This window comes from Uloborus diversus, chromosome 8 (assembly GCF_026930045.1).
Source record: "Uloborus diversus isolate 005 chromosome 8, Udiv.v.3.1, whole genome shotgun sequence".
NCBI classification, from domain to species: domain Eukaryota; kingdom Metazoa; phylum Arthropoda; class Arachnida; order Araneae; family Uloboridae; genus Uloborus; species Uloborus diversus.
Window position 1 is genome coordinate 69525903 of NC_072738.1, and position 22968 is coordinate 69548870.

Here is a 22968-nt window from a genome sequence, read left to right on the forward strand (position 1 = left end):
CTGATTACTTGCATCATACTCAAACAAAATTTCGTTCGATTGCTCTGAAATTTTGTGCATACATATTTTTTGGCACCTATTCTGGGACTAATACATGAATTTATTTAAAAATTAGTTCTAAAAAAATTTTTAATGACAGGTTTTACATCATAATTATGATTATTACAGAAAATTTTAATATTTATTACTATAAAAAGTATTGACCACTTTATGAGCTTTAAAAAAAAGATGTATAGCAGCTTACTGTGACATTTGGCTGTAATTTCAGGCCAATTTTGGAAAATATAAGCCTATTTAATTCTGAATCATGTGGGGAGCAAAATATTAACTTTTCGCAATTTTGAGGAAAATCACATTACGTTTTGCATCATTGTTTCAATTATTTTGAATGAAAAATCAATTTGAAGGTACTACATTATACATTCCAATGTGTATTTTTACTCATAAAAAATCAACTTGCCAAAACTTTTTCTTAATTAGATACAACTTTTGGAAAGGAGAGCTGTTTTTGCCTGCTCCTCAACGCAGGAAAAGTACTTAAGTTGCATTGCTGTAATAGATGAATCAAAAATAAATAGAGCAGTCCAAAAAGTTAAATATCCACCGTTGTAACTCTTTTTTTTTTTTTTTTTAATTAAATGTTGAGCATTTTTTGTTATTTGTGTCAAATTTTGAGGCTCAAGAGCTTGCTTATGGAATAATTATTACAATGTAAATCAGTGCTGATGCACTTCCACATAACATTTATTAAGCAAACACTGCAAGTATTCAACTTGTTGAACAATTCCGGTGTGGTAATTACAAGAAAGGGACACTTATTTCAAACACTTCTTTGAAAAACATTTCTATTAAAGCCATAAAAATTGCTGCAGAGGTAGTATTTTGATCGACCATCGTCGGCAGTCCAACAAAAACAGCTTTTTCTGTTGACTCCATTTCTTGTTCAAATCACAATTTTTGTGAGATTTTAAAATTCTTAATCTGTACTGAAACATTCAACTATATTTTTCTTCACTATCCCTGAGGTATTAAATCATATCTTTAAAAACAGTTAATTTCATTTTCGAATGTATGCCTTAGTTGGGTGGGGTGAATACATAGGGACACCACCTCTTACAAAAGAAATTCATAAAAGACTTTTTTTATTGTAAAAGCCTATGTCTAGATGATCCAACAAACCCAAACCCATAGCAATTATACTGTTTTTCATACATCAAAAAAATTTTGACTCGAGCTATAAAAGGATAAAGAAATTTATAACATGTTTCTGGTAAGCATGTTGGGCGCAGATGCAAATGTAATTTTTGCAAAAGTAAACAGAAACAAAATGATCAATAAATAACAAAACATGGGCTTTTTTTTTGTAGTTAAAAAAGAGGAGAAATGAAGGAAAATGTCACTTACCTGAATGTCTTCTGCAGCTTTGACATGAATATCCAAGATGCAGCCCCCAACAATAACCTAGAGATGCAAAATGGCACAAAAATTTCTGATTCATGCAAAAGTTTATTAATAATCTACCATATATTATTAATTATGACAACCTTTATGAATTAGGCAATAAATATTTTAATATACATTTACTAATAAACTATTAATAATGTTTTTCATTTTAAAATTGAATAAAAATTAAAATGTTTTTGATAAAAATGTTCTGAATTGAAACAAATATAAAAATATTTTATAGTACAGCTGAAAAAGCTCATTAATAAATTTTTAAACACAAAAGAAAGAAACATAAATAACAAGATAAAACTGTTCAGATTGCTTAACATAAAGTAAAAAATTTCCCCGAGGTGTATTAGACATTAAATGAACAAGGCTATAAAATGTTAATATGAATTACGAAATTCCATCTGAAATACTTAAGGGTTTCAAAATTCATTTAAATGCCCTAGAATATTTTTTAAACAACATTTAAAAGCTTTTTAAAATAATCTTAACTTCAATTTGTATTCAAGGGAAAGCTAAACCCAAAGAAAGGGGTATATACATGAACACAATTTACAACATTATATCTGACATTGCACGTCTTTTAGTTTAAGAATAGTGAATCAAACTAAATCATAAAACTAAAAATATCACAAGACTAAAAATAAAATCAACAAATGCATAAAGTAAAGTTTGAAATAGTTTATGGAAATATCTTTAAAATAATTTTTATACTTGAACCTTACAGATTACAGTTGCAAATAATTCACATGGCCAATATAATTCTAATTAGATTAAGGATTTTGCACACATCAAATTAAGTGGTTATCACACAGGGAAAAAAATTGCTAAAATATTTTATTTTTCATTTTTCCACACACTTTCATAATTATTTTATTTCAAAACATAATAGAGTGTGAATACTCATGCAATGATATGCACTTAAAAAGATGCAAAACAAACATGGAAAGATGCACTTAAACTAGAAAGACACAAAGTTTAAAATTAAATCATGCTATAATATTATTGATGCATGCATTGAAAAAAATTTCATATGACTTACCATTAAAAAAGAAAACCCGCACATTCAAAAATGTGCTTTTTTTTTTTCTATGCAGAGAAATGAAAACTTAATGAAACTGATAGTAGTTTTTTTACACAAGGTCAATTAATAAATAAAATACTTTTACCAGTAGAATACAGGCAAAAAGCAAAAATATCCCTTTCTTAACTTTCTAAAGGATAAGAGGTATCTTGAACCATTTTAAAACACTTTATGAGCTGAAATATGTCTCTAACAACTATGAATGCTACAAAATAGCAATTGTAACCAAGCAGAGGTTCCAGAGTACGGTTACAGTGGATCATAACTCCCCCTCCCCCCCCCCCCTTCAGCAACCAAATATAGCTAAAAGCTATCTTTTTAAAATTTATATTTCAAAAATATTCTCTGTCCCCTATTAGGGATCAAAATACTGCACTGTGATCTCCCCTTTTTGCACCCCCATCCATACTTCATCTTGGTTGCTTGTAGCATTCTGTTGTTATGGGTCATATTTTATTTTTAATGGCATCACTATATATGGGATCATTTTATATTTTGTTACAAGATTTTTTTTCAATACAAAGAAATAATGCCTTTTAAAATGAAAAAAAAAAATCAGGCACAAGAAAATCTAAAAATGTGTCAGAAACTCAATTTTTCAACAAAAAAAAGTACAAAATTAGGTTTTTAACAAAAAGGAAAACACTGAATTAATGCAAACAAAATGAATACTTCTTAAATATAAAATAAGCAATACAGAAGTATACTAAGGTACACTGCATGAAAAAGTTTACTGCAAATTAGTGAACTAGTATTATTTTACTGGTTCACTCATTCGAAAAAGAAAACTTGAATGAAAACAGTTCTACTTCTTATAGGCTCTAGTATGACTTATGCAGCTCTTTACCCAAAGAAATAATGTTTTAAAGCAAGGAGCATTAGCAACAATTTCATTGATGTACCCTTATTTTTTTTTATTATTTTTTAAATGCTCTATAACACATGTTTCATAATTCAAATTCTTATTGAACTAAAGTTTCTTTTTTTTTTTTAACCTTTTAATCTTGTTAACACAAATTTAATATCATTAACCTTTTATATAACAAAGTTTATTTCATAGTACACAAGTTTTATTTTATTCACCAGTTTATTCAATATACAAGTTTCTGGTTCAAGTTATATTTTTTCTATACTTAATAATTTTCAAAATATGTTTTTCTATTTTTGTACATATTACACCAATTTGACAGATATGTATTGAAAAATTTACAAACAAGTATTTAATAGAACTTGTTACCAACACAATATCAAAATATTTAGTCCAAATAACATGGACCTAAAAAACATTTTGTTGTACATTTATGGTTTCACACAGATGAATAATTGTACCTTTATTAAGTCTTCAGCATAGTTAAATAATCCTTAAATATTGATTATTTTACCATTTTTATCAGATCTTAATTTATTGACTATAGTTAAATATGATTAATTCAGTGGCCCAGCAATGAGCAGTTTCATGAGCAACACCCCCCCCCTCTCTCTCTCTCTCTTCCACAGCGCTTAGTTCTAGTATTAATGCCAATCCAAACACAGTAGACAGTGGTCTATACACTACTGTCTATGGTTAAAAATTATAAAGATTATCTAAAATTACTGCTTATATTTAAATGTAAATTGTATCAATTTTTATTTGTTTGTGCACAGTTTTAAAGAATTATTTAAGTAAGACTTGTACTTTTGCTCAAAAATAGGATCTGTAAAATAAAAATCTAGCTTTTGCAACTCCTATTTTATCAGTTACTAAATTGAAATTATATCATAAAAATTATCCTTCATAAGTAAAAGGATTTCAAACCCAAACTTCAATAAAGCCATTTTTTCTCTTAACAAAGTCTATACACCTTTAAATTCATTAATAACAGCATTAAACAAATTATTTTTTTCATAAAGAAATAACACAGACTGAAAAACAGAGTTTGGTTAAATTTTTAAAGTTTATTTACAATACAAAATTTACAAAGTTGTTAAGCAGTAATATTTAACATACCGGTCTAGGACTTGAAGGAACAGTGTTCGAAGACTCTTGCTTTGCAGAAGATGAAGACAGAAAAGTAGAGGTTGCAGAGTTTCCTTTCTTGAGGTTACTTAACTCACAAGCAATGCGACTCCCAATTTCAGCATTATTTTCTAATAAGCCAATATTTGAAACTAGTTAAAGAATTCATATGCTTTGTTTTCAAACACTAAAGTAGGAATTCATTTTTGGAGATTTAAATTAATTTACATTGCTAAATGCTTCAACAAAAGTGAAAAATTGATTTTAATTTAAACAATTTGGCACTATTTTCACCTTATACACATTGTAAAAAAAATTTAAAAAGAAAAAAAATATATATATATATATATATACAAGGGTGGTCCTTATTTATATGGGAAAAAAATTCGGAATTCAACAAGTGACGCCCCCTAGTTTTGTGACACTATAATAAAAAGAAACGTATGCAAAATTTGAACTTGATCGGTCAATAATAACACGTGCCCCTAGGCCGTTGAACTTTAACACTTAATAATTTTCCTACAAATATTCGAGTTTTTACTTCAGGCCCAGTACATCGTTTTTCCTAGGTTCGCAAAATATTTTTACAGTGAGGTAGCACTAAAATTAATCTTTTTAATTACTTTATATCATTTAAAGATTTTACGTTGAAGAAGAATGAAATAATGCTTTAGAAACTTTCCTTAATCATACGCTTTTCTCAATATATCTCGATAGTGTGTATTTTTTTCCGATAGCCTTGGACGGTCTGTAAAATAAATAGTTTTTGTGGCTCATATTTGGTAAATTAGTTGCGAAATTCTTCGATTAATATTGTGCTCCTCTTTCAGTTGTATCATTCACAATTTTCAGAATTTTAATGATCTCTCTTCCTTTTAAATAGCGTCCTTCATTTTACGGTAAATCAGGATCAAATAGGAATAAATCTTTTCGTATTTGTAACTTATCCAAGCAGTGTTATTGACTCGTAATTGGTTCTATAAAGAGGAAGATCTTTACTAAAAAAGTATTCCAAATCATCTACTGTAATCTGAAATTTGTTAAATAGTTATCAGACAGGCCTTCCTTATTACAAGCATTTTTTGGACCAGTCTTTTCCTATCTTCAAAGTTAATTCCTTCTTCCAATACGGACAAAGCTACTAGTTTATCCCCTAAATACCATAAGTGATTTATGAATTTTCCAATCACTGCTTCTGCTGCATGTTTGTTGTCATTTTGTACGCTGCTAGTTTTTCAGACACATTATATTATTCAAAGGAGCCTCGATTGGGCTGCTGCGAAAAATGATATCTTCAGACAGCATTTAATTGTAAAACAGCATTGAAGGGCTTCTTTTCATGTAAGGTCAATTAAAATTGTTTCCTAAATGTAAACATTTTCAAACACAAATTACTTTTGCCACCCATGTGGCTCAAGGATAAGCTCCAGGTTGCCGAAAACATATCCTTGTAGGAGGAAATTCACCAGAAAATATTATTACAGTAAAACCTGTAAAGTTGACCACCTTTGTAAGTTGACCACCTGTCTATGTTGACCGCTTTTGTCAGGAACGGAATTAGTCCTATCTTATATAATGAAGGAAAACCTCTGTAACTTGACCACCTCTCTATCTTGACCACCTGCCTATCTTGACCACTAATGAACACCAAATTTGGTTTGGAGTATTGTAAAAAACCCTTTGTAAGTTGACCACTTGGTTTACTTTTTAAAGTTGTATTTAGCAAATTATTATTTTTTTATTATTATTTTTTTATAGCTTTCCAAGAATACTTTTGATGTCAGATCAGCATTTTACCAATTAAATGAAACAGCAGCATAACTAAACCTCCTTTTGAGTTTGAGTAGATCATCATGGGGTTATAAATGTATATGAGAAAAAAATAAAGCGAAAAATTTTTAATTTTTGATTAGCTATGAATTTTTAGGAACTATTAATACCAAATGAGTAACTTTTCATAAACAATAAGACTTTTTTTTTTTGATCAATTTACTGAAATTTTAAATTTGCATGACACATTATATGTCATTCTGGGAAAGTAATCTCTAAAAATAATTGAATAACATTTTAAATTATTGTTTCAAAGTAATGCTAAACAATGAAAGTGAGTTTAAAAGGAAGAATAAGTGTCAATTAGTCAAAAAATGAATACATGGTGCAAGAAATGACAAAAAAAAATCATAACCCCCTTTATAAGTTGACCACCTGTCTAAGTTGACCACCAAAGTACTGCACCGCAAGTGGTCAACTTACACAGGTTTCACTGTACAAGTTCTGAGAATTCTCTGTAATGTTTTTCAATTCCGTTTTTTACGAACAATATGTCATCAACTTTGTCTTTTAGAATTTAAGTGGTATGTGTACTTGATTGAAATGTTATAAGTTCTGAATGATGGAGATCTTTTCACAAAATTTTGAAGCGCTTAAATAGTTGAATATCTGATCTAGAACTAAGAAAAGCAAGAACTTCTTTAAGGACACACTCTGCAGTACGATTTCAAGTGCATGATGATGGCAATCCAAATGTAATATATCATCGTTCAGTTTTTGTTCTAAAAAACTGCATGCACAATTTATACGGTTGGTATTGCAAGTCGTTGTATCAAACACTACTGCTAGAACAGTTAGCAATAAAAAGCTATCATCTAAGATATCATATACAACTGAAGAATTATATAATTAATTCCGAGTAGCTGTTCAATATTAGAACCTGAAGCTATCACGGTAGTCCTGTCGGCGTTCTTTTTCCAGTTGCATCTGGGTGTAGCTTTGTATCCCAGTAAATAACTACAAAATCTAAATTTAAATTCATGAAATTTAATTTTACCTCTCGAAGATTTTCTCTTGCTCTCTTAAGGAATGTACGATTGATCACTAGGTCATTTGGATTTAAATTTACTGCATCTACATAGATTGCTAAATAAATGAACAACATCTTTATCCCTAATATGGCATTTGTCTAACAGTGATGAAAGGTGAGCAGATATCAATAGTTTTCAAGCTTTCTGGTAGACCAGCTGTAGAAAACAAAAGTTCAACATGTTAGGATCGATACCCATTTTGGTTTCTAAATCTTGTGAATCACAAGAATTTGATGATAATAAAGGACTGTGTACTGAAATAGAAGAAAATTAATTTAAAGTACAGATTTCCACATTGTTCCGATCTGGATATTTTTTTTTAATTTATATTTTAGCTATGGAAAATACAGTATATTTTTATGTTAGGAGTAATCGAGGATTTTTCGAAATTTATATTTTAAAAATTAAAAATTGCATAAGCATTTAGGCATGTTTATAACTAAAGAACAGCGAATTAAAATGTGTCCATCTTGGTAGGAAGAAACGTTCCCCGGCCGCTTGGTTGGAACAAGCGCAGAAGAGCGGTACGCTTGATCCAAGGCCATTGGTGTACTGTACCCTCTGTAACATGTTGAATTTTACAGAATGAAAGTGAGAGAACGGTCGGTCTGGAAGTAGCAGCACCTATTAAGATTCAAAATTACTTTAAATATAAAACGTTAGAATATTTTTACATAAAAATGAGAAAATCAGCAATTTTTTCTTCGAAACTCAAAGAAGGGGGCCCTAGGGGCATGTGTTAATATTCATGGATTAACCTAAAATTTTGCAAGGATCATTTATTTGTATAATGGAACAAATTGAGGGTGCGTCGCGTAAAATATCTGCAACTTCAAAAATAAGGACCACCCTAATATATACTCAATAACTCAATAGCTTGAAGTTTATAATTTGAATATTCCTTTAACTTGAAGTTTTCCTTGGGTCCCAAACTCTTGAGACTATTGCGGAAACTTCCCATTACTCAAACTACCAACAACTGGAATGTTTTAGCCAGTCCCTTGGGACTTCGAGCTATCGAGAGTTGACTATATATATATATATATATATATATATATATATATATATATATATATACAGTCAGACCTCCATATATCGAAGTAGCAAATTGCCGGAAAAAATTTCGATATATAGAAATTTTGATACATAGAAACAATCTTATTTTATCATAAAAATCTCATAAAACATTAAAATTAAAGCTAATTTTCGTCCATGAAACCCAATTTCTAATTTATATGAACATTGAATTAAACGAAAGTTAATAACTGAAAAATTAACAGAAATTACATTTTTTTGCCTTCATACATCTTCATTCTTCGGCAGTTCAACTTGATTCGCAACATGAAGGGATTCTCGTTTTGACAATGTAATTGAGAGAAAAGTAAAAAATTAATCTACTTAACTTGAATGATTTTTACTGAAGCTAAAAAGTCTAGGAATGATAATCAACAGACAAAAAGGATGACTTGAAACTGATTTTAGTGTTACTGGTTACAACTAAGACTTGAAATAAACTTGAGGGAGTTTAAGAACTCCGGAACGGAACAACGATCTACACACCCCTCAAACCCAGATTTCTTATGAGTTTCTTAGCAACCTTTAGTAAACATAATTTTCTCCCCTAACCTTCATTTTTACATGAGACAAACAGTCTAAAGTGGAAAAAAAAATCTACGAATGTCTCGAAAAAAATTTCGATATATAGAGATTTTTTCGATATATAGGAACAATTTTTCTATATAATGAGCATTGAAATTTGCTGGGATTTCGATATATAAAAAATTTTGATATGTGAAAGTTCGACATATGGAGGCTCGACTGTATGTATGTATGTATGTATGTATATATATATATATATATATATATATATATATATATACAGTATTTTTCCTTAAATACGACATAAACACCATCCTACTCTTCTTCTACTTCAATTATATATTTGACTCAGGGCTGTATCTAAGGCATGGGTTTTTAGAGGTCAAAACTCCCGCCAAAAAATTTTCAAAACGCTTTTCATTATATCTATTTATTTACTTTTTTTGATGAAAAACTGTTACCATTTTGTTTATTTATTTATTTATTTTTCAGCTTCATTTGAAAAATTATATTATTACTATTGAAGAATTGTATAAACTCGGTGTTTTATGTGCAGTATTTATTTTGCTAGTGGTTGTTGAAGGGATCATTTCATACAAAACAATACAGTGCTTTCCTTCAGATTTTGAAAACATGTAGCAAACAAAAGCTTTAAAATTCTTTGAATTTGAGAGTCCCAAACCCTGCATTTAACCAGGGGTGCCAACCTAGGGGGGTCATGGAGCAGACTGTGCCATTGAAATTTTTAGAAGGGGGTGTTTTGAGTGGTATTTTTTACTTTTGGAGGGGAAAGGTCTTTGCAATATTTAGGGGGGTGCTCTTTTCACCTTAGGGGGTGGGCCCCCCTGACTTAACATGCTTTTTTAAGTGTTAAAACAAATGAATTTAAGAAATATTACTTCGAATTTGCTTATCTATTCTTTTGAGTTATTAAAATGACATCAAATATTTAACATGAGTGAAGTTTTAGTCTACATATCAGATTTTCCTCCTTCATCTAATAGATATGTCGTCTTTTACTTGCTTATATTAATGCCTCTAAAGCCCTTCCCCCCTCCTTAAATAAAGTAATACTAGCGTTACCAAAAGTAAATGCAATAAATGAATGAAATAAAATTTTATTGATCATGCAGATTCCCAGAGAAATGTGCTTGGTAAAACCCTCCCCAAAACAAAAGTCTGGTTACGTCCCTGATTTGACTATATCTAATAACTTAAATTCGGACACACACCAGTATATGTATGTGCTTTAGAAGTTATACTTCTTAAATGCAAATTTTTACATTCTTTCCAGAACTTACATATAAAAGTATGGTAAATACAGAAGATGGTACTTGGAAATGTAAAGAAAATTGATGTTTTTGTAGGCATCTGAGATCGGAAATTTCAAAAATTAAATGAAACATGCAAATGAAACAAAACTAAAATAAAATAGTGCCATGAAGAAAACAGAAAAACAATTTAAATACTCACTTCTAGTTTGTTGCAAAGGGATGAAGTAAAGTCAGTTTTACGATGATTCATGTAACAAACATTAACAATTTAACATTGGATCTACAGGAATATCACCAAGTTATCACCTATTTAAGTTGTTACAGTCTATACTGAAACTAGCAATGATTTGCCCAGAAAAAGTGAACTTTCAATATTTAAAACTTAGAAACAAATGCTATACTTAAGCACAGGTGTTTTATGGGAGGTTTTTTTTCCCCTGCATTCAAGCAGAAATTTCACTGAGGTAAAAACATTTTTTCAAAAAAAGAAACAAATTGACTTTCAAAGTGATAGCACAAAAAATTGTTAATTGCAAAAAGGAACAGTTTTAACCTTGATAAAAATTTAAGAATGTGATGAATACTTTAAGCAATTTACTGACAACATTCAAAATCAAAAATCTTTTTCTCAAGTATTGGAAAAAGCTACACTATTAATTTCAAAATACTAATCATCATCTTTTTTGTTGTTGTTGTTTCAATGCATAAAATAATCAAAGGAAATAATGTTTGAACAATATGAATTTTCCTGTTATATTTATTTTTAAAAAAACATGAAAAGATAACACAAAGGATATTAGCTCTGAGGGAAGCACCTGCAGATAATTCATGCACTTGTTTCAACACATATGGAGTTACATCTTTCCCCTTTATGTTATTGTCACTAATAAAAAATAGCAAAATCAAATTAATTACACTTAAATTAATGCTGAAAATTCATCAGTGTTTCCTTGCATACAATTCATAGATATGATCCTCTAAAAAAAGAGAGAGAGAGAGAGATTAAATTATATTTTGAGTTTATTTAAGGTATTCTTGAGACTCAAGACTTTGTTCTAATTTATTTTAACACTGAATACATAAACCTGAATATGGATACATAAGTATACATAAGAAGTTTATATTCAAGCACTTGAACATATATTTGTAAATTTTAAGGAGTAATATCATAAAATTTAACTTATAATTTTATTTAATATAACATAACATATTGTAGCATCTCAATTTAAAATATCAAGAATGTACAGTTATAAAATTTCCCATTTGTAGTCAGATATGCACAATATAAATAAAATTAGAAACAAAACTAAGAAGTAAAACTGGTACAAGTAAACTCTGATAAACTAAGAGACTCAAATGGAGTAACAATATATCAAGAAGAGTTAAAAACTTAAGTGGACTGCAACAGTTATACATGATAATTTAGTATCATATAAATGCAAATCAAAATAATAGCCTGCCCTTTACATGCATAAAATTATGAACTAAAATAAAATTCATTCCAAATAAAATAATTAATCCTAATTAATCTTTGATCAGGTTGACACTAAAGCTTCTGTGTAACAAACAATAAAGAAATCTCTTCTGCTAACTTTTCATCTATCAAACTTTTTAAAGGCAAATCAAATTTTCTAAATATTTATAATTTTATGTTAGAAAGAAATTTAATTGGAGAAAATGAGTAAAGCTGACACAATTCTAGTAATTTGCTATTGCAATTTTCTTATCCTTCTGAAGCAAAAATATGTATCATCAGCAACAGTTAATAAATTTTTAGTCAGTGGTGGAGGAGGGTAAGTGTGTCTTTTTTTCTTCCCAGGTAGGAAAACATATAAAATTCAAATGAAAAAAGAATGAAAATCTGTTTCAAATTCGATAGTTGAAGAGAAATCATGACAAATTTCAAAACAGAACTTCAGAAAAGTCATAACAGTTTCTGGCTAGTAATGAGATTTAGTTTTAAAATTATTCTTGATTAGGATAAAAAACTATTTCAAATTATAATTACAAGATGAACCTTCAGTTTTTATTTACATTTTTTCAAATGTTACGTAATATTGAAGGTCTGATTAAACGTTACTGATAAATCAAGCTCATGTACAGGTGTAAAACAGAACATTAAAAAATGAATATGCAATAAAATATGATGTTAAGAAAAAAAAGAATAATTAATAAAATAACTTATAGCTTACAAAATTCAGACTTTTCCAAATAAATTATTTAATTAAAGTGGTTAAGGAGTTTAATAACAAAAGGTCTGGATTTATTTTCAATTAAGTAAGCCAATAAATGAAATTCAGATAGAATGCAGAGGATTTCCATGCGTATTTATACCAGTGTTCAATAATAGAGGATAAAATTTTTCTTAAACATTACAACATGAGAAACACTAAACACTCAAATCAGCCAATGTTTTGTATGGAACATGTACATATCTTATGCTATTTACACATTTTGATCATATTTTAGCAAGTGACACAGTTATGATGCATTAAGAAATATTTATGTTTGTAAGTCCTGTAAATCTTAAAATGAGGCAATAAAAAGTCACAAAATAATTCCTGAGCAAAATTAATGGAAGTATAGATTTGATAAAAATCTGGACATAAGTAGAGAATTTCAAAAAAAAAATAAATATATAAATTAGCAAAAGGTTACAAAACAGAGTAAAACATCAATAAATATATTGAAAAAAAACACCTTTATGAATTTTAAAAAACTTATGAATATAATTAAGAAGAAAAATGAACAAATTTTCAGTTTCAATTCCAGTGTAAAAGAAGACTTCTGAAAAAGTCAATGGTACTTACCGAATTTAAATTACACATAAATTTAAACTATAAATTAGCAAAAGGTTCCAAAACTGAGTAAAGCATCAATAAATGTATTGAAAAAAACATCTTTATGAATTTTAAAAAACTTGTGAATATAATTAAGAAGAAAAATGAACAAATCTTCAGTTTCAATTCTAGTGTAAATGAAGACCTTTGAGAAGTCAATGTTATTTACAGAACTTAAATTACACATAAATTTAACAAAAATCACTTACACAGCTTTTCTCAAAGCTTCTGATATAACTCTGTCTGTTTGTAAACCATCATTACTGTATTTTTCGGGAATAGGGGCTGTTAAAAGTAGTCCACTTTTCAATTGTAACTGATCTCTACAATCTATAAATTTAAAATAAGTAAAATATGCACTTAAATATATGAATAAAATTAGCTGAACAGTGAAATATTGAATTCACAAAATGTGTTATATTGGAAATCAAGAACACATTAACACAGATAAAAACCTTTTATTATTTTTTACAAAATAGAAACAATTTTGCTGTATCAATCTATGTAAGAGAATTACTGAGCAAAATGTATGACATATGGACACTTGCCAAATCGACTAATTCCATAAAATAAAAAGTGGAGAATACTTATGAAGAAGATCCATAGAAGTAAATAATCCCTCATGTTACATTTTCTGCCATCACATGGTCAGAAATCTACTGAACCAAAACTTAACTATAAATTTACATGCTAGGCATTGATAAAGCATTATTAAAGCAGAAATGAGGATTTTTTTTAAAAAGTGGAGTTAATCGATTTGACAATTGAGGCATCCATATATTACTGAGATTTTCACATCTGTTACAAATTTACCTATTAAGTGAGCTGCTTCTGCATATGTTTCAACATTACAAGGAGAAGAAAAACCACTTGATGGAGTGAAAAATGAAGGGAACTCTTTGGAACTTCCAAGAGTGGCAACGCATACTCCAAGTGATTCCTTAAAACAACAAAAACTAATGTCACGTTCTTTTAAACAGAATAAAATAAATTGTATGAGGCTATAACACTATATGCAAATGCACATTAAAAGTGAAAAAAAAAGTTGAAAAGAATTTCAGATATTACATGATAGAAATTTTAAATACAATAATATTAATGCTGTAAAATATTGTTGCATCAAGCTGCAATTAAAAAAATTTGATTTCTCGCTAAATATTTCCATTTGCATATTGTATCAAAACAAATCTTTCAATAACCAAACTTTCCGTCCAATTATACTGGCTGAGATGGAGATTATTGCAGTCTTTTATGTATAACAAAAGTCCTTTTGCACATAAAAGGTGAAAAAGACAAATGGAAGCCTTTTATGTGTTCAGCATTGGCAGTCCATGAGACTGCCAATATTAACTTTGTTTATTCTTCATTTTATAGTATAAAATAAATGAATTAAAAAAAAAAAAAATTCCCTCATGAAAACAGAATATGACTTAACAAAGTCCTTTAGATGGGTTACTTAAAAACTAGTTTACAATTGATTGAAATATAGTTTTAGCAATGAAGTATGATATTAAACAAACATAAGAAATGTTTTCAAACACCAAAGAGAAGGGGATACGTTTTCATGTTTCCTTTTACTATCCCGGTACCAATGTATTTAATAAGCAAACACCACAAGTAGTGTCTGAAGAGAATGATAAGAATGTACATGCAGTAAAATTCACGCAACTGATGCAGACAAGAACCACAACTTATATTTTTATGAGCATTTTTTTTTAAACAAAGACTAAGAACTGACCAAATACTCCAAGGTAAGACCAATGTCTAAAATAGATTTAACACCAGCTGATATTACAGTTACAGGGGTTCTAGACAGCTCATATAAATCTGCACTGATGTCCATGCCTGGAAAAAAAATTGAGTCAAGAGTATATAAGAAGAAATAACCTCTATAATTCAATAAATAACCTCTAAACTCATAATTACATACAATACACCTACAACTTGTTTATGACATCCAGAGATAGCAATATATTGCTGTTCCAGAAGAACAATGACATTAGCTGTAAATGTTTGAGTAATTGATGAGCTTTAATGCTTAGCTAGAAAATCGCCCGTCAAGGTATGAGGGGTGAAAATTTCTTCTACATTCGAATGAAACAATTGCCTGCTTGGTGATAGTTTGATAGTTGAAATTTCCACCCTAACTCCAGTGGAAATTAATTCTTAACTAAATTGACTCCAGAAGATAACGTTCGTTGTTGACCACTTTTTTTGTTTCTTCAATCTCTTAAAATGACAGTCTCACCAGTAAAACAGTTAAGATACCAGATCCAGTCAGCCTTGTCAAAATAAAGCATTTCCTGCCCCATGTCAAACATTACCAAAAATATTATCAAATTATTATGCCATGGAAAGAGTTTCATTGTTGGTGATGTAAGAAGCGTTACTCGATCATTCGCTATCATATATATGAGGATGGTACTAAAAAGCCTTTGAGATACCATTAAGCATTGAAACGAAATTACTCAAAAATTTAAAGTTATGTCATTGTTCTTCTGTATATTCCATGGGGGTAGTTCTGCCTTTGTCCAGGATTAAGGGTGGTAACTTACTGCTTAAAAACTCATAATTGATAAATAGTTCTAAGTGAAAATTTAAAATTCTTTCCACTACAGGAAAAAACATTACTTTCAAGACCTTATTTAAAATAGCTTCGGCCACCTTGAAAAAAACAAGCTGATGTGTGCATCACATGACTTCCTTTTACTCCACTTTAATGTCATTTCCCCATTACTGGCAATTTTAATGTGATGTAATAGTTTACTCTCTAAATAACACCAACAGTGGCCAAATTGATAAAATTTAAAAAAAGAAAAAAATCGTCAAATTTGTCGCCAAGTTGGCGACAAAACTTGACAACCAAAAGACTGGCAATATATCGCCAAGTGTCTGCCAAATTATAACACCACTTGAGTTTACATCGAAATTAACAATGATTTCCCCCCAAATAAGGGCAAAAGACCCCCTTAGAAACACCCGAATGCAACCAAAAGGGGAGGTGCACAACTAGACCCCACTAGGAGTCTACGTACCAAATTTTGACTTTCTAGGACTTACCGATCTTGAGTTATGCAACATACATACGCAAATCCGCACATACATACGTACATACATACAGACGTTACGAGAAAATTCGTTGTAATTATAACTCGGGAGTCCTCATTATGGATATTTTGCATGTTTATACATTCTTAGGCACTTATCCACGTGTGGTCAAGCCGAAAAAAAAACTCAATATTTATTCGGGGGTGAGTAAAATGTAAATTAAGGTTGATTTTTGAGTGAAATTTTTTTTGCAAATACATTACTTCCTTTTTTGTAAAAGGAAATAAAAAGAGAAGAGATTTAATTATAAGCATCTCTAACTTTCCCTATTTTTCAATATCTCAATGAAAATAAGAAAACTTTTAAGTGGGTCAACAACACATTCATCAAATTTATATTAAAAATGTTTTCCGGAATAAAAGTTTGAATTATTAAATATTTTTATAAAAATAGATAAAGAGGGAGAAAAAGGCTACAAGAATATCAATATTTAATTTGGATTTCTAAACTGTCAGACAAGTTAGTGTTGAAAGAAAAAGAAAGAATACTATCTAAAAATATTGACAATATGCAAAGTCCCCCCCCCCCCCCCAGACTTTATTAAAAGCTAAAAAAATATTTACAGCAAGCTCCCAATCATCAGCGGAATATATTGGCAGAGTAACTGGACTAAGCAAATCCGTAGATAACTCGCAAATTAGGTCAACAGCAATATTAGTGGATACAACAGCTTAAAACAATCACATACTTGCATACATTTAAACTATAGATAAAGCAATAAAAGTGTATGTAAAAAATATGGGGAAAAGCAAAACAGTATTGCTCATCTTTATTACAAATGGATTACACTCTTATGCGAGCAAATCCTGCAAACAAATTTACTGAAACAGATAAAGCTGGGTCACATCAAAAAAGTGCAGGGAAGAGGAGGGGAATTTTTTCAAACAAACTGCTCCAATCACTCATTTATGCCTGTAAGTAGTGCAGATCTCAAAATCTGTAAGTAGTGCAGATCCAAAACAGTAAGCAGAGTAGATCTAAAGCAGTAAGTAGTGTAGATCTAAAGCAGTGAGTAGTGTAGATCTAATGCAGTAAGTAGTGTTGATCTAATGCAGTAAATAGTGTTGATCTAATGCGGTAAGTAGTGTAAATCTAAAAATCAGTAAGAAGTGCAGATCTAAAGAAACAAGTAGTGTTGATCTAAAAATCAAGTTTTGGTAACTTAGGAAGGTTTGATGTCATTAGAAGGGAGAGGCAAGAATGAAAAAGGAATGTATAAAAATAGATTTTGCACTTGTCAATTTAAAATAGGTGTATTTATCTACTTTCAGTTAATCATCAACAAGAAAATATTTTTTTGAAGTGTGAAAGACTGCAGATAAGCGGGAGTTTAACATATTTGAAAATTATTTTAAAAAACTTTCACAACATTTTACATTACTTACCATCAGTTTTGATCATAATTATTAATTATAACAGACCTAGTTGATATCACAAGCATACCTAAGGTTACATCCCAAAACTTGAAAAATCATGTGTTTTAGTCCAAACTAGCAAAAATACCCGGCGTTGCCTGGGTCAGTAATAATTATTAGAAAAAATCGTTACTTGCTTTTGTTTTCTGTTTTAAGTGTAAGAATTTAAAAACACATCTTTTTGACGTGATTAAAAATCGAGTTTCTTCCTTACCCATAAAACTAAAATAGCAATAAGTATAAAGAACAAAGTAGTATTGATTTAGAACCGAAAGCACTATATTTAAGCATATACAAATTTAAAAAACATGAAATTAATCTTCTCATGTTTAAAAAGATTAATCTGTTGATACTTTTTTTTTAAACATGGAGTCTAAAACCTTCTCTGTATGGCTAATGAAGGACGAAGTGATTAAAAAAAAGTAGCTGCGCTTGTAATCCCCTTATACTTGCTTTAGTTATTTCGGGAAATTTCAATCATTGTGGCTCTTGGTGCGATTTTACCGAATTTGCGAAAGTCGTTTCGGGGTACCTTCGATGATGCTCCCCCATTCTTTCCTTACTTTGTAAAACGATATGATATTAATTTTCGTTACAGAGATATCATCGCCAGATGCTAAGATATTTTTGGTCACCATAAAATGGCGCTAAACAGTTTCATCCGAAATGTTACCAAAATAAGTAATAAAATTTGGTGATTGTTTGAAATTGTGCAAAAAGAAAAATTAATGGAAGTTTTTGTGCTGTTTATGGATTTGCCTAATTTAGTTGCTGGATTATTTAACACAGTAAAAAAAGTCTTTTGAAAATTCTTTGATTGGCGATATTTTGTTTACATGGTGAAAGCTGAGAAACATTATGACATAGTCTTCGGCTTCAAAAACAGCAACGTTGAAAAAACTGCCAAATGCATCAGCTACGGAAATCTTTCTGCAAAAATTTTGGCGATCTGCTGGTTGTTTGGATAATGAGTAAGTGTTCAATCAGCATAAATAATAATAAAAACCATTAATTACATTAAAGTTCCGTTTAAATGGAAAATCATCAGCCAAATCATGTATTATTTGCCAATTTTGTGCAAAAATCTTACTTCAAGATTTGACTTGAGAAAAGCCTTGAACAATCACGAAAAGCAAAGAAAGTCAACAATTCAACAATTGTCGCTATCGACAGGGAGTTGAGATGATACACTAAATACTGTATTGAGATGAGGAAAGCCTTCGAACATGGATCTAAAAAGGTCATAACTCGTTTTTTATTCTACTTAGAAATTTCGAACAGGTGCCATTTTCAGCAGAAAAATCAGAGCTTTCGATGGACATATAATGTAAATATGTGCAAGTATTTTTTCATCCCAATATTAGAGAATTTATACAAAAATTGTGTTTTATTGCCCCCCTAAGGGGTTTTTGCCCCCCATAACGGGACGAAAACCACCCTATGTGTTATTCTGATGCATAAGCTATATTATTGTAAAGTCTCATCAAAATCCGTTCAGTAGTTTTTGCGTGAAAGAGTAACAAACATCCATCCATACATCCATACATCCATACATCCATATAGACAAACTTTCGCATATATAATACTAGCTGACCCAGCCACGCGTTGCTGTGGCAAAGAAGTTGGATTAAAATAAACTTTTACTCATTATTTTGATAGAATCAAATAAATTTTCAATAGAGCTTAAAATAGTATAGCCCATTTTAAAACATAAGAGATTGATAATGGGCGTGATTCAATGTAAAAACGATTCATAAATGCTCCTGGAAAATTATGAGCAGCTGATGTAGCCAATTTCTGCCAGTAACATGTCATGCCAAAACCGGGAAAGTTTTCCGATAAAAGTTAATAACCTTCCTGAAATTATCTCGGAAGCCTTTTGAAAAAATTCGAAGATCTTCCCGTTCGAATAGTCGTGTTTCTGGAACTTTAGTGTAAACTTAGGAAGGGATAAAAAAAAGCTTAGCACCTTGCTAATTTATTAAGGAACTTCTATAAGCAGTAATGCAAACATAGCCAAAGCTTAGCCAGAACTGCAAGCAAGTATCGAAATTTTTACTCATTAACGTTTCGGATTTTTTTTTTTTTTTTTTTACAGTGCAGGCTGAAGAAAGTACTTACTAAATTTTCTATGGAAAAAGCACTATACTTACACTTAGTAAATTTTGTAAATATGACTTCTGCGAAAAAAAAGCAAAAATAACTTGAAAGTGATAGTAAATATCGAAACTGATTGTAAAATAACCGAATGTAGAAACTAAGAGTAAACCACCATACACTTTTCGATTCTACACTACATTTTATTCACCTCAGCTTTCTCTATAGTTTGTAATCAATAACTTCTTTACAAAATACACTAACCAAATTAAAAACATATAAAAATTAAAAATTTTTCGATGAAGTAGATAACATTGACTTCGAACTATTGTTTCTATTATTTGAAAACTGAAAACTGTCTAAGCACTAAGTTGTGCACAATGTTCTTGCTTAACCAGTCTTTTGATAATACGAAAAGTATGATAACTTTCCACTTGTGAGAAAGGCGATATATGGTTGCCCATGAGAGAAATATTTATGTTTCAAGTCCAAACAGAAAGAAGACATTGTTTGTTCTTGAGATCTATGTTTGGTCTTTGCAAAAGCTAAACGAATCAAAAATTGAAGCCTTTCAAATGTGTTTGAAAATTATGACGCTATTAATGGATTACGTGGCAACACAAATATTTCTCCTTTAAACTTTCCCATCAAAATTGTTGACTTTTGATGAAGAAACGTGTACCGTTGCGTAGTTTAGGTGGGTTTAAATCGTGAAAAAGAATAAATTGTTGAGCCAATTTTCAACCGGAAATCGTGTAGTCGCATTCCAGGTGTATCCAGGAAATTTCAAAATTCAGTTGGAATGTTTACTGCTTTGTTTTCATCGACAACTGTATAGGGTTGTTCAGCATCAATGGGGAGCTTTTTTTTCCAGCCGTCAGTAATGGCTCATTCTTCGCAATAATTGTAGCTAAGACAGCGTCATTGCTCTGTTGTTATACGTTACAAATCAATGTTAACTAAGTCGGTGGCCCAACTACCAAGTGACGGCATATCATAATAACTAAGTGGCAAATTTGAAATTGAAACGCAAAAACCTTCAGTTAAAACTAAAGCTTCATATTCATCTCTGGTGTAAAATCTGGATTTGGACATTTGTGTGTTTGTTAAACTTTATGAAATACGTCTTCAAATGTGAAAGTTATATAGTTTCTCCTTAAAAATAGTATGTCGTCAAAATTGTTTTAAACAGTTGACGAACAGTGTTTCTCCTTATGTCAAACCTGCATTAGAAAATGCAACTCCAATAACTTAGTACGACCAATAAATACAATTTGTGACATGCATCGGGATATGTATTTGACAGTCGACAATTGACGATCCACAAATATTTCTGTCTGTTCGGGAATGTTTACCGGAAGTAAAACTGCTACAAAACCAGCGCGATTACAGAGGCAATTATGATTTTTAAAAAAATTAAATTTATCTGGGAATAGACTCTCAATTAGTTCACTTTTCGTCTCAATGGCAGTGTAGAAATTGTCTGGCTATTTGTTGTACTGTATGTTTTGATACAGTTCAATTTCACCGTTTCCAATACCCAGCAATTGCTTAGAAAATACTTGTGCGATTAGATTATTTTGCTTTTATACTCGCATGTTCATGGCCAATCGCATTATCTCGACATTACGCTATAAAAACGATTGTTTTAAACATGCGTTGATTTCATCGGAATAACTGGTAATGTCTGCCATAAGTCCCCAGACAGTATTCAGACAATTTCGCTTAAAAGTTTATCGTTGCCGTTCAAATCTTGCACAATCCTATGATGGGCTTCGAATGAATGCTTTTACTCATGAGCCATAGTACACTTATCCCAAATTATAATTTCACTCTCTTGCAACACTACAGCCATTCTACGTTTTTTTTTTTTTTCTTTAATGTTACACATTGCGTTTTGTTTGTTATGAATATCTAATAGGCAACTTTAAAGCTGAATGTGTTGTTCGTCTACCATCTAAAAAAAGTAGCAGCAATGCCTGACGATGCAATTGTCACTACAATTTTCTGTTGCGAACGTATCTTTGCAAGAATCAATGATATTAAAAATTTCTTTTGGAAGAAAATAAAGAAAATGATTGTTTTCCGCTTAAATTTTTTAACCTTCCTGAAATTAACCTGGAATATTTTTGAAGATTCAGTAGTCTTCTTCGGTAAAGGCAGAGAAACCTAACGCAAGTTTAATATAATAGCCTGGAACCTTCCTGCTTTTCTAAGAATGCTCTCAAAGCATTAATGCACACATTGCCAACGCGAAGGCAGACTCTCAAGCAAGTAGCTCGAATGCAACTCCTCTGCAACTCTTGCAAAGCTTCGTGATCCAAATATCTTTTCGCACACCTTTGGTGTTGAGTCAAGCTGGACGAACCGTACTCGCTCCGAAACCGATACACTTATTAAATGTATTTAGTTAATCTTGATACTGGTGGAGAAAAATATTTTTCACAACGGTGTGAAATCTGCAATTTGTAGCAATTCAAGGAAACGTTTTGAAAAATATAGTTGATTTTCTCAGAAAGGAATAATAACCTGTAATATCCCGAAACGTTATATGGAAATTCTAAGCAACATTTCTGAGTTCATGGTGTTTTATCATGGTGTTTTTAGCAGTAAGTCATACGATGTTAGAGTTATATCGATTAATTAACTTACACCGCCATCTATTAAGAATTTTTAGAACTAAACAATTAATTCACACTATTATTGCATAATTAATATGAAATTTGCAATAAAAAATTATAAAAACTATCCTATCTTTTAAGTTAGACCAAATGACACATATATATGAAATTTGAGAAAAATCGGTTGAGTAGTTTCGGAGTTTACCCCGAACAAACATCGTGACATGAGATTTTTATATATATATAGATTAGTAACATAAATCAAGAAATTAACTTCTAAAAGTAAATTTGGGCCTGCACTCATGAACTAAATTAGGATCATCCTTATAAATAACTTTCTTACACAGCTCTCAAAATCCTCATTATTAAGCATTATTTGACAACACATGCAGGTTTCATCACAGGCTTTCTTTTTTGAAACATGAATAAGCATTAGTTAAACCTTATTTGACTTTTAAATTGAGGAGGGAGAAAAACTACCAAGTTTAAATTATGAAAAAAATAAAATCACTTCTTCAAGAATTATTTGAAGAACTTTGTTACACATAGTTTTAATTCAAAACTATTTTAATTTCACAAGTCTTATAAGAGTCAGCATAAGCACTATCTTTAGCTATTTAT

General features: G+C 30.2%; 1 protein-coding gene across 1 annotated transcript in view; it reads right to left on the reverse strand.

The window, feature by feature from the left end:
* Positions 1 to 1254: 1254 nt before the first annotated feature.
* Positions 1255 to 22968, reverse strand: part of LOC129228415 (pseudouridine-5'-phosphate glycosidase-like) — a 34988-nt gene continuing 13274 nt past the window's right edge. Inside the window, exons 7-12 of the mRNA XM_054863095.1 lie at positions 14845 to 14951; positions 13920 to 14046; positions 13316 to 13436; positions 11060 to 11149; positions 4524 to 4674; positions 1255 to 1461 (exon numbers count right to left, since the gene is read on the reverse strand). Of these exons, the coding sequence (XP_054719070.1) occupies positions 1255 to 1461; positions 4524 to 4674; positions 11060 to 11149; positions 13316 to 13436; positions 13920 to 14046; positions 14845 to 14951 (803 nt within the window). The remainder of the gene's footprint in view (positions 1462 to 4523; positions 4675 to 11059; positions 11150 to 13315; positions 13437 to 13919; positions 14047 to 14844; positions 14952 to 22968) is intronic.